This window comes from Sus scrofa, chromosome 15, assembly GCF_000003025.6.
Source record: "Sus scrofa isolate TJ Tabasco breed Duroc chromosome 15, Sscrofa11.1, whole genome shotgun sequence".
NCBI classification, from domain to species: Eukaryota; Metazoa; Chordata; class Mammalia; order Artiodactyla; family Suidae; genus Sus; species Sus scrofa.
This window is the reverse complement of record NC_010457.5, coordinates 34,565,784-34,585,733: the sequence shown is the minus strand read 5'-3', so window position 1 is coordinate 34,585,733 and position 19,950 is coordinate 34,565,784. Positions and strand designations below refer to the sequence as shown.

Genomic DNA, 19,950 nt, shown 5'->3' with positions numbered 1-19,950 from the left:
CCCGGGACAGCCTCCTCTCCCCGACAGTCCTCCAGGTTCTGTATCTCAGTCCAGCTGATGGCTTCATGCCTGTCTCCACTGACAAAACCCAAGACTGATCTCTTTACTCAGCAAATGATACACATGAAAAAGAAGATGGTAAACCCACCTGGTCTGTGACAGAAAAAAATGATTCCAAGGTTACTTTAGGATGAACTCAAGGACCAGTTTAGATACATTAAACTTATGAAATAAACATCCTTTCCTGAGGACAGCTCATGATTCTTCTGACCAAACTGGTGTTTTAGAAACTTAGTGCATGAAAAATCAAAGCAAACTTGGGCAAACAGACCCGATGCCCTGCATTGCTCTGGTACCTCTGTATTTCTATGTTTGAATATTTATCATTGTTCTTTACATTTGAAAATTTTACAATCACATTTTACACATGTAAACTACATATATACACACCCACACCCCCCAACACACACATGTAGGAGGCCAGCCTCACCTCTATCCTCTCCCTCCACCTGCCCTCAGCTGCCCCTCAGCTCTGGGAAGGTATGGACAGTGCTGGGGACCCAGACTATGACCTTGAAGTCAGTCAAGGACTTCCCATCCGCCCCAGCCTGGATCCTGAGGACCCTCCTCTGGGGCAGGGTGGTCCTCAGGGGGACTAGATAGGGGCCCCCGGTCACTCATCCAAAAGCTGCCCTGAAGAGCTGCACCCTCCCCGTCAGCCAAATCCCGGCTTCCCCACCTAGGGCTCAGGGGATGGACTGCTTCCCTCTGCAGTGTTGGGAGGCTTCTCTGGGATGCAAAGGGAGCTCTCAGACAAAGGAGGTGCTCAAAAGATGGAGACTCTTAATTCTCTATACAAATGGCACATGCAGTCATGTTAGCTTAGCAAAGGGCAATGGTCCCCGACTCTTAATCTGCCTCCCCTCAGCGCGGAGCCCTGGAACCTGCAGTCTCAGGATCTGTGCTGCATCTGCAGATCTGAAAGTTCACAGGTACACCATATACACAAAGCAGAACAGAGAGATTTAATAAGGCAACATTTTGGATAAGAGTTCTGATATGTCGGTGTCTCGGTGAAATGATCTGCTTCCTTCCTGCTGGGTTTGTATCTCACTTTAGGAATAGGAAATAGGAAAAACAGGAAGCTAAACTGAGGAAAGATCATGAATTTTTGATTTTATTAAATAATACTGGGGAGTGGAGTTCTCCTTGTGGCTCAGCGGGTTGAGAACCCGACTAATATCCATGAGGATGTGGTTTGATCCCTGGCCTCCATCAGTGGGTTAAGGATCTGGCTTTGCCATGAGTGTGGTGTAGGTCACAGACATGGTTTGGATCCTGCATTGCTGTGGCTGTGGTGTAGGCCAGCACCTTCCTAGCCTGGAAACTTCCATATGCCATGGGTGCAGCCCTAAAAGGCAAAATAATAATAGTAATAATAAATACTAGAGTTTCTCTCATGACTCAGTGGTAACAAACCTGATTAGTATCCATGAGGATGTGGATTCGATCCGTGGCCACGCTCAGTGGGTTAAGGGTTTAGCATTGCCATGAGCTGAGGTGTAGGTTGCAGGCCAACAGCTACAGCTTCTATTCAACCCCTAGCCTGGGAACCTCCATATGCCATGTGTATGGCCCTAAAAAGACAATAATAATAATAATAATAATAATGGGAAAATTAAACGTATTAAATTCAAACATAATTTGAAACTATAGGGGACTGATAAGAAATTCTTTGGCCATAGCCTAAACATAAAAAATAAGATCACATTTAGGAGATAGGTAAATAAATTTTAAATTAGTGTTTTTTTTCTCTATCTGAAGAGCTATGAAGTCAAGCACAGTTTCTGTTAACCAGTCATCAAAGTGCATAAGACACGACACTGATTTTTCCTTAAGCTGTTTATTTAAATTAAATAAAACTAAAAATTCCAAATCGTGAAACAGAAATATCTCCTCCCATAGTTTATTTGGGGTAACTCATGAAGAAGAACACACTTTGTGCAGGAGTTAATGTCTGCTGATCACTCAGATCACCGATGAAACTAAGGGACTTTTGCTCTATCTTGAATATTTTGATAGTTCATATTTTATGGGGAGTATTTTGGACTAGTTTGTTTTAAATGCATGATATATATATATTTTTTTTTCTATTGCTTACAATTTTTGTTCATTGAGGACTGCTAGAGAATTATAACAGAAATGGAAACAGCCTAGAGCTCCTTTCATGGGTCAGAATGGCTTTGTTTGCTTGTCTTGTTTTTGGTTTACATTCAATTTGATTGTGTCTTGTTGCCTTAGTGTATGAGATATACATTCCAATTAACTAAATGGATGAGTTAGTTTCTTGTTACCATCTTCAATGAGTAATGTTGCAAGTTTTTATTCACTTAGGAAATGACCGGTTTGCTACATTAATTACCAAAGATAAGAGCATATTTATTTTTCTTCTATTATCACATTAATATAAAAGAAATTTCTAAGTTGAGGTGTTCCTGTTGTGGCTCAGCGGCGGTAACAAACCCAACTAGTGTCTATGAGGACTAGGGTTCGATCCCTGGCCTCGCTCAGTGGATTAAAGTTTCCGGCATTGCCATGAGCTATGTTGCCAGAGGCTACTGTCAGATTCAGCTTGGGGCCTGGAAACCTCCATATGTGGTGGGTATGGCCCTGAAAAAAAAAGGGGGAGAAAAAAAAGAATTTCTAACTTGAGAAAGAGCACACCTGTTTCACAGATTAGCATGGTAGCATGAACAGAATACTTGTTAAGAATTAAGTGAAAATAGTCCACATATGTTTCTCAACTTCTTGAATGTTTGGTTGTGTTGGAAATATATTATTCAGTTTTTGTGCTTATCTTTAAATCCGGGGAAGAATGCATAGATATAGAACAATTTATTAAGGTGGCAGAGGATCTAAGATGCCAGGTCAATTTTCTTTCATTTCATCCTTTTTATTTTTCAGTATTTCCTATTATCATAAAGTAATGTTCTTTCATCCTGTCCTTGAACAAAATAAATCTTTGTAGTTACCCATGAACAAATATATTAGGAGATATAAAATTTCTGTTTGATAAAATTTCTGTCTGATCATTGGATATCAAAATGTTGGTTCAGTGAAGATTTATTTCCATTTTTATTTATGCTTGAAAATATGAAATAGATAAAAGTTTAATAGAAAAGGGATATTTGAAAAATTATCTGCTTGAATTTTATATATCCACAAGAAAATACATTTCCATTCTTCATTTGTACTTATTTTTAAAAATTTGAACTATAAATGTTTAAGAAAAAAATATAAATACAGTTCTGAAGTAACCTGGTTGAATTTAGATGCTTGATTAAATAAGATTAAGTGATGCATCTAAATTGATAGAATGAGTCCCTCAACACTTCATTGAAAACTGAGCTTTGAAGTTTAATGTATAGACATTTCTACCGTTTGAAAGTGCAATCTTCTTTTCTACTTAACACTGCAAAAGTTGATGTGTGAAAAAGTTGATGTGTGAAAAAGGCTGATAAAATTATTAAGACATCAGCATGAAGGCTGCTTTGGTCTAGTTAAGTACAATCTCTACTAGTTGATCATAAACAGATAAAAGCTGTCCGGTGTCTAAGCAGTCTCCCTTTGACTTTTAGAACACGACTTCAGGTTTCCAGCAGTGGTAAAGCTGGGCTTGGGAAATCTCCAGCCAGATCATCAATGAGGTGCTTTGACACGAGCGTCAACACTCTAAGGAGCTTTATTAATCCTGGAGAATGTTCTGTCCATCGATTAGGACTCAGTGTGCTAATTAACATTCAGAAGATTAAGCATTTTATCTCTGATTTCTGTCTTTTTTAATGCTTGAAAACTGTCACATCAAGAGGAAATAAGCTATAGGATTAGAAAGTTTCTCAGATACTGAAAATAACTCTGAATCAGATCCGAGAGGGAGCATCCAGGATAAGAAGGTGTGAAGTCAGGCCACACGGGCCAAGGCCCAGGTGCGGCAGGCCTCTCATCCGTGGTTAAATAGCGTTCTAAACAGATGAGCAGACGTGGATCTCCTTTTAAGTAAACATGTGCGAAATTGAAGTAGTTGCAATTTAATCCCCAAAATGGATATTTCAAAGCTGGGATTTAATTGGACATCTATTTTAGATGCTTAGAAATAATATTTTGTATATGGGTCTACAGTATTTTTCTTTTTTCCCAGCAAGTGCAAATGCTGAGAGTAAATAAGATAGAGGGAAAATAAAGACACACACACACACACACACACACACACACACACTCACACTCACACACACTGTCTGAGCTGTGCATTCAATACCATATCCATGTTCTTGCCCTAACTTTCTAGTTTGGAGTTCCTTCAGCTTTCAGTGGAACTTATGACACCAGGCACATTATTAACTATTCATGTTACTCTTGAACTGAATCTATGATGAAAACACAACAATGAAAAGTAAACATTATTTTTCCTTTTAGGCCCATAGTAATATAAAGGCAATAGAAAACTGAAATAATCTTTGTTTCTCTTACATGAATATGATGATTAATATCAGCCAGAAAACTCTGGAAAGGTTTTTCTGAAGTAACTTAAGATTGTACTGAACCTGTTCTTATTATCATGACAACTGTTCTCATTATTTTTTTGGCATGTCTGAGAGAGGTTATAAAAATAATATTAGGTTTTCCTCCTAAGTCATATTACTTTTATTCTCACCTGTTCAATCTTTGTTTTTCTTTCTATTTCACTTTTGATAGTGATGTAAACCAGTTTTTAACTGTGGCATTGAAAGTTTCTGAATAACAATGCTCATTTGCTTGGTGCTTTTGTCTTCTGCTCACCTGTTGCCTGCCCTGTGATCACATGCAGCATGTAACTCTCTGTTGATTTCTTCCAGCCCCATGTGGTGGCCAGTACACTGGATCAGAAGGGGTAGTTTTGTCTCCCAACTACCCTCACAATTACACAGCTGGACAGATCTGCCTCTATTCCATAACGGTGCCAAAGGAATTTGGTAAGGCTTCCTTTTACTTTTAAATAGCCGTCACGTTTATTTCGGTGTTACTTTTCTGTCATTTTGTAAGCAAAATATTCAAGTTCTTGATATAATAAAATAATGTAAAAGATGGCATATCAAAACAACAGATTTTTCAAACATGTCTTAAACAATATCCACTATAGTTCTTTTATCAGTGTGACATGAAATGCTTAAATTTCATTCCAGTATTCCAGTCCAGAGGGAACCAACTTGGCTTTGTTCTTTTTGTTGGAGAGTATTTTCTCAGTTGGTTGTCTTGTGTGCCAGGGAGAATCACAGCATCACATGTGGGCCAGAGGAACACTGATCTGTCTGTGGGTAATTGGCGCATATATTTAGTAATGAGATTAAGATGGAAAGCACTGGTCAGTGAGCAGTTTTGGGTGACTGGAGATGTAACAGTGGGCAGAGGCCTATCTGAAGCCTCCAAAATTTGACTTCCTGAGTTTCCCTCCTAACTCTGCTTCCAATCTGGGCCACTTCTGGATGGCTTCATTGCTAGAAGGTCCTTCTCTGGTGGCTCCCTTGGCAGTTTACTCAACATTGAGTTCCCATATCTCCCCTCTCACTCCTAACCAGGAAAATATTTTTGTGTTACCTTCTTCCCCTGAGTCAGAGAGTAGCTTTTTTTTTTTTTTTTTTTTTTTTTCCTTTCTTTTTGGTCTTTTTAGGGCCGCACCCATGGCATATGGAAGTTCTCAGGCTAGGAAACTGCATGCAGCTGCTGGCTACACCACAGCCACAGCAACACGGGATGAGTCGCATCTGCGAACTAGACCACAGCTCATGGCAACATCGTACCTTTAACCCACTGAGTGAGGGCAGCAATCGAACCTGTATCCTCATGGATTCCAGTCGGGTTCATAACCTGTTGAGACACAAAGGGAACTCTGACCAGAGAGTAGCTTTTATAATTTTATAGAATAGTTCCTTTTTCCCAACCATAAAATTTTAAATCCAACATAGTCAAGGTTTTGTCTTTACACTCAAAATAGTAGCCACCCACTCATAGAAATAAAATAGATAAAAATTCTAAGGTCAGGTTCTGTTTGAGGGAAAACATTTTAAAAATACAATTAGATGACAAGAAAGTTAATTGCTGCTTTAAAAATTTGCATATGGGAGACAAATGATTTCTATAAACCTCTGGTACATTAATCACAGGCTTCTTAAAATGTAATGAAAACCTCCACCAAGCATGTACTTCAGCCTTTGGTATTTTAGGTCACTGGCCCTTCACCAACCGTGGGATGCACCTTGCTTAGTCTCTTAAACCCAGTCATTTAACTTTTACTCTCCTCGAGTCCTCAGGGATGATTGAGTTTTCAGGAAAAGCTTTCCTTGTATCATTTGCCTGTTAGAAGTAGAGTGTATGTGTCTTAGAGAGTGATGGCTGTGGTCCTAGAAGCCAGGGCAGAGGGACCAGCTTTCCAGAAGCAAAGAACAGGTCCACTTATTATACAAACAAATGGCAGACATCTCTCTCATTTAAAAACTGAAAGACTGGTCTTCAAAATATTTATTTTGTTATAAAAAAAGGACAATAAAACTTAGGTCCTAGATTGTCAGTCTTTATGCTGGACCAGTGCCTCTCAAGTCCCTTTTTTAGCCTCAGTTAATACATTTTATCACTGAAATTCCCCAAAACATTCCTCCTATTACTTTTCCATGAATGTTCCTTTTATTTTTATCCATGGATAATTGACAAAATATAGCAATCTCAATAGACTATACCAGCCATAGTTTATGATTTTAGTTTATTACGAAATTTGAGTTGTCACCACACAATTATGATTCTCCAGCAGGAAAAAAAAAAAAAGTTCCACTCCTATCCTAAATATTGATAATAATTTCCCAATCTGAAAGGTTTAGTGACATAAACATATCATACTCTACCTGGGCAGAAAACTTTAGGATAAAATAGTTATACACGGTCCTTAATGAAAACCTATGCTATCTTATCTATTACTTTTCTGACAATTGTGATAAATGCTGAGGTGAATAAAATACTCTTAGGGCCCCTGAGATGCTCAGCAAGTATTATGGGATGGGGTGACTGCCGCTCAGTGGAGAGGGGCTTCTCACACAGGTTCCAAATGGAAGTAACATGGTAGACAGGTCATCTGGTGTCCTTATTTTCATCCAAAAGTGTCACCAAAATCTTGGACTTCCTGTGTGGCTCGCAACGAAAGTGTCACCAAAATCTCCTTTCTACAACAAAAATCTCATCGTGAAAGCAATTTGATAAACATTTTTACTCATTCCTTTGGCCCCCAGAGCAAAATCCACATTTCCACCTGGTCTTCAAGGCCCTAAGTCTCAGGCTGCCGTGGCCTGTGCTCCGTGCCTCTGCCCCCATTACCCACTGAGTGTTAGCCAAACCAGACCCTTTGCCACATATTCACTCCTAAAGCTTGCTCTTTGTGTTCACTTGCTGAATAAACCCCCATGTTTCATTCTCACACAAAAGGGTTTGCGTTCTCATCTTTCAGGGCTAGCTGGAATGCTCTCCCCCCAATCCCCCAGAAAATGTCAATATCCCCACAGCTGGCAACCACTGCCCTCCCTCTGTCCCTTCTAATCTCCATCTCCTCTGGCTGCGGCATGGCCTCCATGGACCAGCTCCAGTTCTTGGCAGATGTCTGTTGGTTTGGGATTTAGGTTGAAAACAGTCATTGGTCAGAATGCAGCCCACGTAGCTCTTCGAGGAAGGCTCTGGGACAATTTCCCACCCCTCCCCCAAGTTTGGGGGTCCCTGTTCCTTACCTGCACCTACACCCTGGATCTAGATCTGCTGTGGAAATCTCTGTGTACCTTAACGCAAGATGCTTCTAGGACAAAATTACTATTTTGAAGACTTCAGTCTTCATTTGCAGCGTAAAGTTGATGTTTCCTAAACATTTCTTGAAAAAAAAAATAGGAATTATGTGTGTTGGACTCACTTTTGTGCTATTTAAAAGGCTAAATCATTCTGCTTCCATCATGATGAAGACTTAATTATTAGGAGGAAGGGAATGTGAAGGAAGGGATTGTACAAGCAGCAACCTTAAGGAAATCCCTCCCTCCTTCTTATGCCTGTTTTGAGAGCACGTTAGCCATTGGGAAAATTCACCTTGTTCACACACTTCCTTTATTGTTTCCCTAGGAAATTATAAAATCCTAAAATACTATATATATGTATGCATATGTTCTCTTACATATGCATGTAGTACATTATACATGCATATATATATATGCACTAAATATAATACATATATGTAAGAAACTATATGCCACGTGAAATATAATGTGTATATACACACAGTCTGTTACGGTTAGATTTTTCTCAGTTTTGCCAACATTTAGATTAATTCTTTCATGTGTAATTAATACACACAGCTCTGTTTCATGTTCAGAATGATTTTAGTTTAACCCTTACACATAAATGAGTTAGTTGTTCATTGCTTGTAAATGGGTACTAAATCACAAGTTTTTCTAAATACCTTAAAGGCCCTATATATTATCACTATGAGTGTAAAATTATTAAATTTAAAGTAGTAAAATACATACCTTGTTCTGGTTTTATAACCTATAAGGTACACAAAATCTTACAGGAATAGTAAGGAATAACAGTAAGCAATTCCTATACAGGTTGCTGAATCGTCTGTAAAGTGCAGTGAGTTCTTGTGAATTTGGCACTATCATAACCATAGATGAAAAATTCAAATGCCCCACCAAATTGCTTTAAAAACCAGCAGACCTCTTCCTGCTATATATCACAGGGAACTATATCCAGTCACTTGGGGTGGAATATGATGGAGAATAATGTGAGAAAAAGAATGTACACACACACACACACACACACACACACACACACACACACACACACACACACACACACATATATGATACATGATATGACCGGGTTATTTTGCTGTACAGTAGAAATTGACATAACATTGTAAATAAATTATAGTGGAAAAAATAAAAATCTTAAAAAACATAAAATAAGAACCAGCAGACACCTTGATTCCGTCCCTACTAGTCACCGAACAAAGTGTCATTAATTACTCTTAAATAAATAGGCAGCCCTATGGCTCTTCTTCCACTACCTTACCATAGTATTAAAATTCAAAAAAAAAAAAAAGTCTTCATTTGTCATTCAAACTTTACATGGAATAGTAATTTTATACCTTTTCCTAAATACCAAATGACTAAGAAGCAAATAGCAAACTATTAGAAAGCAGAGAAAATAAGTTAATTTTTTTACAGGATTCTTAGGATCATGGTCTTTGGGACGTATCGATAACTATGTAGTACAACCACCATCTTCATTTCTTTATTTGTGAAGAAGCATTTTGTGCTGACCCGCCCCTCTGTTTTCAGTGGTATTTGGCCAGTTTGCCTATTTCCAGACGGCACTGAATGACCTGGCAGAGCTCTTTGACGGGACTCACCCCCAGGCCAGACTCCTCAGCTCACTCTCTGGGTCTCATTCAGGTAAACTTTAATGTGTGTTGTCCTTAATTCTGTTTATACCACCAAGATAATTAATTTTAAACTTGTATATTATTTATTTTCTTCTGTGGAGGAGAAATTTAATCATTTTTTAATGTGCTTACTTGTTTCATAAAATCTGATATTCAATGTAAAATTTCAAATGTATTTTTGTCCCACATACGAAATGACCCGCCTTTATCATTTTACCTACTAAGATTGTGGAAAATAGAACATCCGTCTCGGTGAAAAATAAACATATCAGAAAAGGAAGGAATAATAAACTATCCTGTTATTTTATCTTCTATTCTGTGTGTTGTAATCTTCCTGAAGATAAATAATATGAACATTTTGGTCTAAATCATTCCAAGTCTTTACATACATACATGTGGAGATGCATCATAGCCACACATGTATAAAGGTACACATGTGGATGTACACACATGCATCCATGTGTGCCCACATGTATGTGTGCAGACATTTGTGGGGTTTCATAAAACATGGGTTATTATCTCACAACTTAATTTATATTGCACATTTTCATTTAAGATTACATGCAGAGGTCTTTCCCTATCAAAATGTATAAATATACACCAAATATCATAGCTTAGTGCTCAACAGTGTTCACAATTTATTTAACACAGCCCCTCATGGATGCTATGGCCCTTGTTTGTAACACTGCTACATTGTCATCATTTACCTATGCAATGTAGAGCTAGCTACGTGCACCACAGCCTTTGACCAACTAAGGCTGAACTTTGGTTGTTTCCAGTTTTTCACTATTATTAGTCACAGGTCTTAAGACCTATGTTGTTATTTTCTATCAATATCCAATGATGTAATGTCTAGAAATACATCAGAAGATATACTTTTAAAATCCTGATACATACTGACAAATTCACCTCTGAAAAGCTTAAGCCATTCACATGCCCCACAGAGTACTCAAGAGGGACTGTTCCTCCTAGTACACTGTTGGTGGGATTGTAAATTGGTGCAACCACTGTGGAAAGCAGTATGGAGATGCCTCAGAAAACTAAACATAGAACTACCATTTGATCCAGCAATCCCACTCTGGGCATCTATCCAGAGAAAACCACGACTCGCAAAGACACGTGTACTCCAGTGTTCATTGCAGCACTATTTACAATAGTCAAAACATGGAAACAATCTAAATGTCCATCGACAGAGGAGTGGATCAGAAGATGTGGTACATATACACAATGGAATATTACTCATCCATTGAAATGAATGAAATACCGGCATTTTTAGCAACATGGATAGACTTAGAAATTATCATGCTAAGTGAAGTCAGCCATACAATGAGACACCACCATCAAATACTTTCACTGACATGTGGGATCTGAAAAAAGGACAGACGGAACTTCTTTGCAGAACAGATACTGACTCACAGACTTTGAAAAACTTATGGTTTCCAAAGGAAACAGTTTGGGGGGTGGGGGGAAGTGCTTGCAATGTGGGATGGAAATCCTGTGAAATCAGATTGTTATGATCATTATACAACTACAGATGTGATAAATTCATTTGAGTAATTTAAAAAAACAATAAAATTAAATAGTTTACTAAAAAAAAAAAAAAAAGGGACTGTTCCTGTATCGTACCTACATGTTAAAAGGTGTTCCCCCCCTCCGAGTTCTTTATTATTTTTAATTCAACTTTGGATTTGGAGACATTGTCTTAATTCTAAGTAAAATCCTAGCAAGTAACTATCAAATAAAGTTGATTCTGAGTCAATAATTCACCTACTCCTTCTTTTTCCCATATTATCAGCTCATAGGCCTATTATCAGTGCTTTCTTCAAAAGAATCAGAAAGGAGGTCATAATGAAAAGATTCTAAGGGAATGTCAAGGCAAGAACAGAATTTTAAAATCTTCGTAAAAATGACATGTTTGGGTTCTAAACACTAAAGCGAAGTTTTACAGAGTTCCAAAATTGAAACTCTAAGTTATTAACTTTTTTCAAAAATCCTGTCCCCTACAGGCCTATGCTGAGTGGATCCATGCCATTATCTCTGTCTGTTTCATCCTCCAGGTGAAACACTGCCTTTGGCCACATCAAATCAGATTCTGCTCCGATTCAGCGCAAAGAGCGGCGCACCAGCCCGAGGCTTCCACTTTGTCTACCAAGGTACCTCTTTGCTCTTCTCCCCACATCCACATCCATCAGGACCAAAAATATTGAGTTGCAGGGTTTTTTTGTTTGTTTGTTTGTTTTTTGCTTTTTTAGGGCCACACCCACGGCGCATGGAGGTTCCCAGGCTAGGGGTCCAATCAGAGCCATAGCTGCCACCAGCCTACACCACAGCCACAGCTGCAGAAAACTGGATCTGAGCTGCATTTGTGGCTGTTACACAGCTCACGACAACACTAGATCCTTAACCCACTGAGCAAGGCCAGGGATTGAACCCGAAACCTCATGGTTCCTAGTCGGATTCATTTCTGCTGTGCCATGACAGAAACTCTGCATTTGAGTTGCATTTTTTTTTAATATTAAAGAAATTGAAGGAACCTATATATTTATAACAAAATTGTTTAATAAAACTATTAATTTTTCTGACAATTAAACGTGATAGTTCTCTGACAAAGATACAATAGTACTTCATGTATGTGGTGTGGCCAGGAAAATGTACGAGATCACTTTGGCATAGCACTTTACAATTTGCAAAATTATTTTAAATGTAATATTTCACCTACTTAAGTAAAATTAAATAAAATGTTTCCTAATAGATTTTAGTAACTATTAATGAAATGTACTTAAAACACATTGTACAATTCCAAATCTTAACTGTAAAATCTAATGGAAAAGGAAATATAATAAAACCATGCTAAACCCAGAATACCACCCATGCTTTTATCTCTGAAGATACCTATTTTATTTTGCATGGGTTCTCTTAAGTTTAGGTACTTTCACACCTTTATATTTATTTTTGAATTTAAACATTTAAAATGCTTGAGATTGCTCAACTTTTCTGAAAAATGAACATTTTTTCCCCTGTTTATAGTTCACCTTTATTTTGCAAACTCATTACATGAATTTGAAAAAATACCCTGGGAACCATCCATCCACTCTCAGAAACGCAGAGCAAATCTCTGAATCTAACTTACGATGACTGGACAGCTTGAGATCTGAAAAAGGGTGTCATCAACATTGATGAACTAACCGCCTATTCAGACATGAGAAGAATACTCAGTATTTCTAGGTTTCAATTTTGCTGGAGGCAGGAGAGATTACAGGCTGCTCCTGAACGCTTTCTTCAGCAGTCCAGGAAAATCACTTCCTAGCAAGCAGTTTCTTTCCTTTAATAAAGACTCCTCCAGAAAACATGCTTGACAACATCATGTTTTTCATCAATTATAGAGAATAACAATCTGTCACATCATTCATAAATCATTTATGATAGTCTCACACTGTGAAATGTATGGTCTCAAAATAGTTCACCATAAAAAGCCATCACTGTTTGGCAATAAGATGATTTAAAGCTTATGGAAAGAGTGAGAATGATGTTTGGTGGACAAGTGGGAGGAAAAATATCTGTAATCCAGTTTAAGTAGCAATTGCTTAGATGATGAGGCTGTTACACTAAAATTAGTTGCATTGTTCTAAATAAGCCTTTTGTTAAAATATAAATAATTAAACCTTTTTTTTAAATAGTGTTTATTGGAGCATGTCCACTTTAGGCAACTCACCTCTTACCTGCTCCTAGTTTTCTTTAAATAAATTCTATATTACTTTGCAGAAGCAGATTCAGAAACCCAAGTCAGCTGCTGTGACATCTAAAAAAACTAGACTGCTTGGTTTGAGTACAATTTTTTGTCCCAGAAAAATTCAAATCCCTGGCATTGTCTTCTTTGATCAGGGACTTCCTTTAATTTCTGATAAAGATTAGAAAATTGGTCAGATAATTGAGTCTTTGTCTATTCTACTTGCAAATGTTATTCTCAGAGTAATGGTTTTTAACATTGCATTTCTTATTTTAAAGAAACATATTATCATTAAAACATGTAAAATACAGAAAAGTAGAAAGAAAAGCAAATCATTTATAGAAGGAATATGTTTTCCTTATACTTAAGAATATGTAATGATTCTAACATACTCAATATTTTGTAAAGTTCCACTATATCTCCTTTTCTTGCTTTGTTCCTACATTGAGTTTATGCAAAAATTGATGTCTTTTTATCAAAGCCAAATCCTTTGGAGATAACGAAATGTGATCATGAAGGCAATTTATAAATCACTCAGGAGCCCCTGGAAAAGTTTTCAGTGCATCTCAAAAGTTAAATTGAACATTGCCTTCTGAAAGAGAGTAGTTAAGTGGAAGCCTAGAAATTATTTGAACTCTATTGTGTAGAAACCTCCTGAATGGTGCTTTCATATCCCACTTATGGCTTCATTCCTCCATAAGTCATTAAAGCTTAAAATTGCACAGGGACTTTCTGACTTCTGTGGCTGTAGGATGACTCACCCTTGTTAACAGACAGGTCTCTTGTAAAAAATCGGTCAGACTACAATGAAGAAAGAGTGCAGGTGTTAGGTGTGGAAAACCTGTGCGTGAGCCAGGCACACTCCCCCACCTCCATGCTGACCTGGTGAATATGGCAGAGACACTGGTGGTGAGGGTGTTACTGCCCCTCTGATCCTGAGAAGCAATGCAAGTCTAGAAACTTTTTTTAGCAAAGTATTCTAATTAACTTTCACGTCTTTGTGGGGTCTTGTTTGTTTTCTTCCCGCTACTTGGGAATGGAAGGATCCCTTTGAGAAGCAGGGAGGAAGGAGAGGGTGAGGACACATGGTTGCCCCGAGGAAGCCTAGGAGGGGTGACCCCCCCCCATCACACAGGGCTTCCTCCCAAGGTGGGGTCACACAGTCATTCCACACCAGGTCTGGACTGCTGGAACATCTTTCGTGCATAAGCAAACTTCCTTGAAGACAGAGGAGGGAAACAGTGCTTGCTTTTAAACATGAACGTGATCAAATAGCGTTTTAGATTTTCCAGGAGAACACCCCTTCCTCCAGACCCACTCCCCAGGCTCAGGAATTCCCGGAATGTTCACGGATGGATCCCCACAGCCTCCCCTCCTCTTCCCAAGCTCCCTGCAATCACTAAATATGGTTCTACAGGTTCTAATGATCTTTGCTGTTCCATAGAAAGTACATTGTACCTGAACTCAGTGGATTCTTAGGTCAATGCACAAATAAAATGACATAGTCCTCAGAAACCTGCCATGTTGAAAGCTTATCTACCATGTCTTAATGAGTGCAGCACAGTCTGTTTCTCCCAGTAATAGAATAGACCTTTGATTCTATTCTATGAAGTGATTACATTGCACCTAGAGGCTTTTTTGTGGCCCCAAATGCACGCCTTATAATATTAGAATCAACCTTAGCAACACTGGAATCAACACAAGAAATATGCTATGTGACCACCAAGACCAAGGAAGGTATTTCCTTGTTTCCTGCTTTCTCTGAGCACATGCTCATTTTTCGGCAGGCTGGTGAAAAGCAGCCACATTACCTCTGCCTCCCCTCTCTGTGCTCATGCTTGAATGTGTCTGTGTTAAACGTGGTGCTTGACAGTGTCTCATCAACATACTGTCATTTGTAATTGTCTTACATTTATGCCCAGCTGTTTCTGCATATAGTCTGTTTTTCTTGTGGGTTTCAATGGAGACTTCAACCCCTCTTTTAGTTCTCTCAAAATATTTCACTCAACCAAAATTAGGAAGACACGTGAGACTGGATATTTCAAAGGGAAAAGGAAGCCATGCTTTTGTAGGCAAACTCCCCACCGTGTACAACTTACAAATGTCCATCTCTGTCTTTCCAAGTCACATCTGTCATCTCCCAGCCTCAACTGAAACAGCATCCTGCTCTTGCTCTCAGGACTACCCCCCCACAATGATTTTCTATTAACAGACTCACTCTTCTTAGCATTAAAATAAACAGATCAAATAAACAGAGCTAGAAAAGTGGAAATGCTTTTTCTAAGTTTGGGTGGCAGAATTTACACTAAGGTTTTCTTTGCTTGAAGTCCTTCTTAGGCATGCAAATACACGTTTTTGTTGACTTTCCCCGGGCCTCGTCTTTTCTACGATGGCAGAAATTATAAGGCTTAGTTGGTTTTTCCCTTCTAAGAAATTCACATTTTGTATAAAGAGCTTATAAAATGCATACTTTTTACAAAGAAATCGAGCATAAAATTTCTTGCATTATTCAATGATATGTATTTGAATGCCTCAACTAGTAATGGCTTGTCAAATCAGATTTTTCAGCTACCAAAACTGAATGATGTTGAGAAATAGAATGTGTCCTCTGTCACAAAATGGGGCAGGAAAGACTGCCTCACTTAGCCAAGTTATTCTTGTCTGCATGCAGATTTCTCTTGTTATTCTTTTTTAACTCCATCTACTCTAAAACTGGTGCAGTAAAAGAACTGCATGCACATAGCTGTGGCTTAGAGCATCTGTGGTGGTGAAGGGTGGTGAAGGATTCCATCACCTTAAGTTCCTGTTTCCCTGAAAGGTGTACTCACATTCACAGTATCCCCCATTCTCAATATCATCAGAGTCTCAGAAAATAACACCCAATCTCTGAATCAACACAATCCTTTGACCTGAGAAGTCACTCACTTGTCCCTCACCCTCTGTGCCAGGCTGACCTCATCCCTGTCTACATTGCACTGGGCTGATTTCAGTTGTGTTTCACAGCAGTGCCAAGCATTTGCTGAAACATATAGAGAGTAATTGCTATGGAGAGCAGAATTTCTTCTGATGCAGGGACTTCCAGGTGAGGTCAAGCACCAGAGGAGGGGCTCAGGGGGAGAGTTACTCAACGCTGCTGTAATTTCCACCCTCACCCCCCGATATTACACAGAGTTTTGATGCTTCAACTTCCTAGGTTTCCTCTGTCCCACTTTCCCAGATACTTAAAATCTCTTCACAGAGCTGCTGGATTCTGATCAACAACCTGAGTAGATCTCTCTCTCCCCACGCAGGAAGGAGGCTCACCTGCCAGACCCACCATCCAAAGACCATAGGACCACACACCCTAGAGCACCCGCGGGTTCTCCAGGAAAGAGTATGGGGCTGCCTGTAGGATGCAGGCTCCTGCTAGGTGACCAAGTGGAACTAAAGGCAGTGTGACTAGGTGCTGGATTCAGCACTATTCGGGATTCATTGTGTTTGTCTGTTTTTATCTGGGCCATGGAAGGAACGGAACAGGGCCATGCTGCACTCAGTAAAGGTGATCAATCCTTTACTATACACAGTAAAGGTCATGTTCATCAGGGGGAGTCTGGGTCTTTTATGTGTTTGCGTAAGTGTTCCCAGTACTGCCTGTAAGTGAGAACACGAGGTGGCTCGGAGATTGTGTGTGGTCAACAGAAGGACAACCAGCTCTCAGGCAGGCAGTGACCAAGTGTCCGTGTCAGGGCTGCCACTTATGTTGCTCACACCTTCAGACCAAGTGATGTCACAGCTGGAGTAGATCATTACACTTTGCTCGTTGCTACTTAATCTTTGTTGTTCATTTCCAAAGATACAGGTGTAACACAGACACTAGGGAATTGTGAGGGCTCGCTCCCAGCCCCACCTCTCACGTTGAGGAGAGGATTGCTGGTCAGGGCAAGGGGAGAGACCCCTGGGAAGAGGTGATTGCGGCTTTGATTTTACCTGGTCTGTGCTCAGCTGTGGTCCAACTGTTTCCCCCTACCCACTCCCAAGCCTTTCCCATGTAGAACGGATTGTTTAACTCTTATTTTTTCCCAGAGTATATTTTAAAAAAATTTTATTATGGAAATGTGAGATTTACTCTCTCATGTTAAATCATTAATATCATCATTTAAAATAACCAGTTTACACTTTAAAATTAACAGTGCATACTACAGTATGGTTAGCTATGGCACAACTTTGTAGCACATCTTTAGGACTTAGGCACCTTACATGGCTGAAACTGAAACTTCATTCCCGTCAAACAGCAAGTCTCCATCTGCACCCCCCACTCCAGCTCCTGGTGACTGGCATCTGCTTTCTACTTCTATAAGTTTGACTATTTTAATTACTTCATATAAGCGGGATCACACAGTATGTGTCCTTTTGTGACAGGCTTATTCCACGTAGCATGATGTCGTAAAGGTCCATCCATGTTGTTGCAAATGGCAGGAGTCCCTTCCTTTTTACATGGGTGGATAATATTCCATTGCATGTGTAATACAACATTATTTTTTTATATATATAATGACTTTTATTTATTTATTTTTTCCATCATAGCTGGTTTACAGTGTTCCGTCAATTTTCTACTGTACAGCAATGGTGACCCACTTACACATATATGTATACCTTCTTTTTTCTCACATTATCATGCGCCATCATAAGTGACTAGACATAGTTTCCAGTGCTACACAGCAGGATCTCATTGCTAATCTATTACAAAGGCAATAGTCTGCATCTATTAACCCTAAGCACCCCATCCATCCCATTACCTCCCCCCCCCCGGCAACCACAAGTCTATTCTCCAAGTCCATGATTTTCTTTTCTGTGGAAAGGTTTATTTGTGCCATATATTAGATTCCAGATATAAGTGATAGCATATGGTATTTGCCTTTCTCTTTCTGACTTACTTCACTCAGTATGAGAGTCTCTAGTTCCATCCAGGTTGCTGCAAATGGCATTATTTTGTTCTTTTTTATGGCTGAGAAGTATTCCATTGTGTGTATACAATATTATTTATCCAGTGATCCATTAGTGGGCATGTAGGTTGTTTCCATGACTTAGCTATTATGAATACTGCTGTTCTGTACATGGAGGTGCAGATATAGCTCCAGACTTATAGAAATAGTGACTACATTTCCTTCAGATAAATTCAGAAGTGGGATTGCCAGATCATATGGTAGTTTTATTTTTAATTTTACTGGTAAATCACAGTGGCCATATTATAAACAATTCTTTATGTAGCATCTTTTCTCACAGACTCTAAGGTCCTTGAGGATAAATACAAGTTTTCAGTCATCTCATTATCACCAGCACAGTGATTTGGGTACTTAATTAATTTTAAATGCCTGAGTATCGCTCAGTCATCAGTCACTAATTCTCCTTATGCCATGTTTTCCTCATCTAAAATGGAAATTTGCATGGCCCTCAGGGTTGATATAAGGATGGTGTGTAGATGTGAAAGTTCTCCCTAAATCCTTCCCTATAGAGACTGCGAAAGGCATTCTTAATTTCCATAATAACATAAACTCTCTCTAGACTTGTCTTAAATCTATGATGAAGATACAGATAATGATTGTTCTCTGTGACTTGCCTCTAGCTGTTCCTCGGACCAGTGACACCCAGTGCAGCTCTGTCCCTGAGCCCAGATATGGAAGGAGGATCGGCTCTGAGTTTTCGGCGGGATCCATAGTTCGATTTGAGTGTAACCCAGGATACCTGCTCCAGGGCTCCACAGCTATCCGCTGCCAGTCTGTACCTAACGCCCTAGCTCAGTGGAATGACACAATCCCAAGCTGTGTAGGTAAGCGTGTGTCCTATGGTGTGATCACTTGCATGAGGTCCTCCATCCTAAATCCACAGCAGCATTGCAGAGCTGCTCTCCGGTGCTAATGATTAGTCCACATAAAATGATCCATGCTCCAGACCTATTTAAGGGGCAATTTATTTTATCAGAAATAATTAAGTAGCAGCCAAACCCTAAAAATGACTGTGCTTCATGAAACAACTCATCAAATTAACAAGTAGGAAACATGTTTTACTTCTTGATACTTATTAAGTATGCTATCTCAAGCCATGGGTATACAACATAATTTCATTTTGGGGAAAAATCATTATAATGTTCATTTGTTATATTACTTGTATAATGCCCTTTTAATAAATTGGTGCTGATGAAGATTTTAAAAGTAACAGGTTAATGCAGCCTGAATAACAATGACATTATTAGTTATAGTTTATTTGCTTCACTTTGTGTAAGAACCTCAGTGCAATCATGATTAGCACTTGAATTCATTTGTGCATTTTAAGCATCTCTTCTCCTCTCTGGATTTGCTCATAAATCCCATTAATAGCATTTGGAGTTGCATGTCTGCATCTAGAAGAGAAATCTCTACAGAGCTTCTTTAATTGTTGTAGATCAATTACTCTAAACAGAATTCACCTCAGAGAGGCCATCATTAGGTCCAGTGCCTAAAACTTAGCAACACAGCAGATAATAACCCATGGCAATGGTATTTTGAAAAAGAACAGGCTAAATTTGACCTTGGCTAAATTATCATAGTCTAGGAGTTCCTGCTGTGGTGCAGTGGATTGAGAATCCAACTGCAGTGGCTCTGGTCACTGCAGAGGTACAGGCTTGATCCCCAGCCCGGGGCAGTGGGTTAAAGGATTCAGTGTTTCTGCAGCTTCCACATGCATAGGTCACAGCTGCAGCTTGGAT

At 39.1% G+C, this 19,950-nt stretch overlaps 1 protein-coding gene across 1 annotated transcript in view; it reads left to right on the top strand.

Annotated features, from left to right (window-relative positions):
• The window catches only part of CSMD1 (CUB and Sushi multiple domains 1), a 1,882,041-nt gene that overhangs the window by 1,658,029 nt on the left and 204,062 nt on the right, over positions 1 to 19,950 (top strand). The window contains 4 exon segments of the mRNA XM_021075826.1: positions 4,893 to 5,009; positions 9,399 to 9,512; positions 11,560 to 11,655; positions 18,832 to 19,035. Coding sequence (XP_020931485.1) covers positions 4,893 to 5,009; positions 9,399 to 9,512; positions 11,560 to 11,655; positions 18,832 to 19,035 — 531 coding nt within the window.